We start from the raw sequence: 2095 nt of genomic DNA on the forward strand, positions 1-2095 counted from the left end.
GGAGACAGAAATTAACAAAAATAAATAAATTCAATTATTGATAGGTACTTAGTTGCTATGGGACTGGAGAGGGGTTAAATAAAGAATGCAAATCCTAATGAAAGACCAGCATGAAAGGCAGTGGGAGAAGAGGAGATGAGGGCTTCATCAGGGAAGGCCTCTTGGAGGAAATATGTTTTTAGTAAGGTTTTGAAGGTGGGAAGAGTCAATGTCTATCAAGAGATATGTGGAAGCTGAGAACAACCTTTAGAGTTTGGACAAGCTTTGGCTGTTTGGAACGTGGCTTGAGCCTTGACATGGACTGGCTGTTCTAACGAATGCTGCCTCCCTTCTCCCAGGCCCAGCAGTTTGCCCTGCAGCAAGACTTTTCCGGTTCTGATGGTGAATCCAAAGGATGGATTCCACAGAGATAATTTTTGGGATACTGATCCTACTGGAGATCAGCTTCGGGGTTTTAGGGAATGTGTTCCTCCTTCTGGGTTTCATCTTCCTGGTCTCTGCCAACAAAAAGATAAAGTCCTCAGATCTGATCCTTGCCCACCTGGCTGTGGCCAACACCATGACCCTTCTGTCCAAGGGCATCCCAGACATCCTGTCAGCCTGGGGAATGAGAAATTTCCTGGGTGATATTGGTTGTAAAACCCTCCTTTACTTGTACAGACTGTCCCGAGGCCTGGCCATCTGCACCACCTGCCTCTTGAGCATCTTCCAGGCTGTCACCGTCAGTCCCAGCACCTCCCAATGGGCAGGACTTAAAGCTAAATTACCCAAGAGTATCACCCCAACCTGTCTTCTCTCCTGGATCCTCAATCTGCTGGTGGATGTTACTGCACCCATACTGGTGACAGGTCCCCAGAACAGCACAAGTAGACAAACTGTCAACATTCTGAAATACTGTTCCTCTACTAGCATTAGAGCAATAACCACCCTGGTCAATGCAATTGTGCTCTCCTTTAGGGATCTGTTTCTTGTGGGGCTCATGAGTGGGTCCAGTGGTTACATGGTGCTTCTCCTGCACAGACACCACCGTCAGGTCCACCATCTTCATGGATCTGGCCACTCCTCCAGGGAGATGCCCGAGGTCAGAGCAGTCAGATGTGTTCTTGCCCTTGTGACCCTCTACATCCTTCTGTATGTACGGGAGACCATCACTCTGAGTGTTTTAATCAACATTAGAAGTAATTTGCCTCTGCTTCTGAACACACACATGATTTTGACATTCACTTTCTCGGCTATAAGTCCATTCTTGATGATTCTTAGCAATAGGAGGATGAGAAACTTCAGGAAGAAGAATTTACCTGTTTGTGACACTGACCTCTCCCCGGTCCCAGGAAAATGAATGCTCATTCCCTGTGTCCTGGGGTGATCAAATCAGAGAGTCCTGGGAACTGCAGACTCACAGATGTGCCCCATTGAGTTAGAGACCATGCTTGGCTGGCCAAGCTCTGTAAATTCCTCATCTAGCTAGGCCCCATCCTACCTGTTGTCAGGGAGACATGTCAGCCCAATCTTTGCACTAAACCACCTGGATAGAGTTTGGGCCTGGGAGTCAGAAGGTCATGGGTTCTAATCCCAGCTCTGCCACTTGTCTGCTGGGTGACCCCGGGCAAGTCACTTCATTTCTCTGTACCTCGGTTCCCTCATATATCAAATGGGGATCAAGACTGTGATCCCCACGTGGGACAGAGACTGTGTCCAACCCAATTTGCTTGTGTCCACCCCAGCGCTTAGTACAGGTACACTGCATGTATGTGTCCTGGCACATAGTAAATGCTTAACAAATAGCGCAACTCTCATTATTATCCAAATGACCACAGTCCTAATCTAGCTATTCTTCGTATACTGGCTAGACTACTACTACTAAAGAAGCAGCGTGGCTCACTGGAAAGAGCACGGGCTTTGGAGTCAGAGGTCATGGGTTCGAACCCCGGCTCTACCACTTGTCAGCTGTGTGACTTTGGGCAAGTCACTTAACTTCTCGGTGCCTCAGTTACCTCATCTGTAAAATGGGGATTAAGACTGTGAGCCCCACGTGGGACAATCTGATTCCCCTGTGTCTACCCCAGCGCTTAGAACAGTGCTCGGCACATAGTAA

At 48.1% G+C, this 2095-nt stretch overlaps 1 protein-coding gene across 1 annotated transcript; it reads left to right on the forward strand.

The window, feature by feature from the left end:
* Positions 1 to 394: 394 nt before the first annotated feature.
* Positions 395 to 1339, forward strand: ORNANAV1R3045 (vomeronasal 1 receptor ornAnaV1R3045). Its single transcript, NM_001253437.2, has one exon. It carries the CDS (start codon positions 395 to 397, stop codon positions 1337 to 1339), a length of 945 nt encoding a protein of 314 aa, NP_001240366.1.
* The last annotated feature ends 756 nt before the right edge of the window (positions 1340 to 2095 follow it).

Source organism: Ornithorhynchus anatinus, unplaced genomic scaffold (genome assembly GCF_004115215.2).
Source record: "Ornithorhynchus anatinus isolate Pmale09 unplaced genomic scaffold, mOrnAna1.pri.v4 scaffold_88_arrow_ctg1, whole genome shotgun sequence".
Lineage (NCBI taxonomy): Eukaryota > Metazoa > Chordata > Mammalia > Monotremata > Ornithorhynchidae > Ornithorhynchus > Ornithorhynchus anatinus.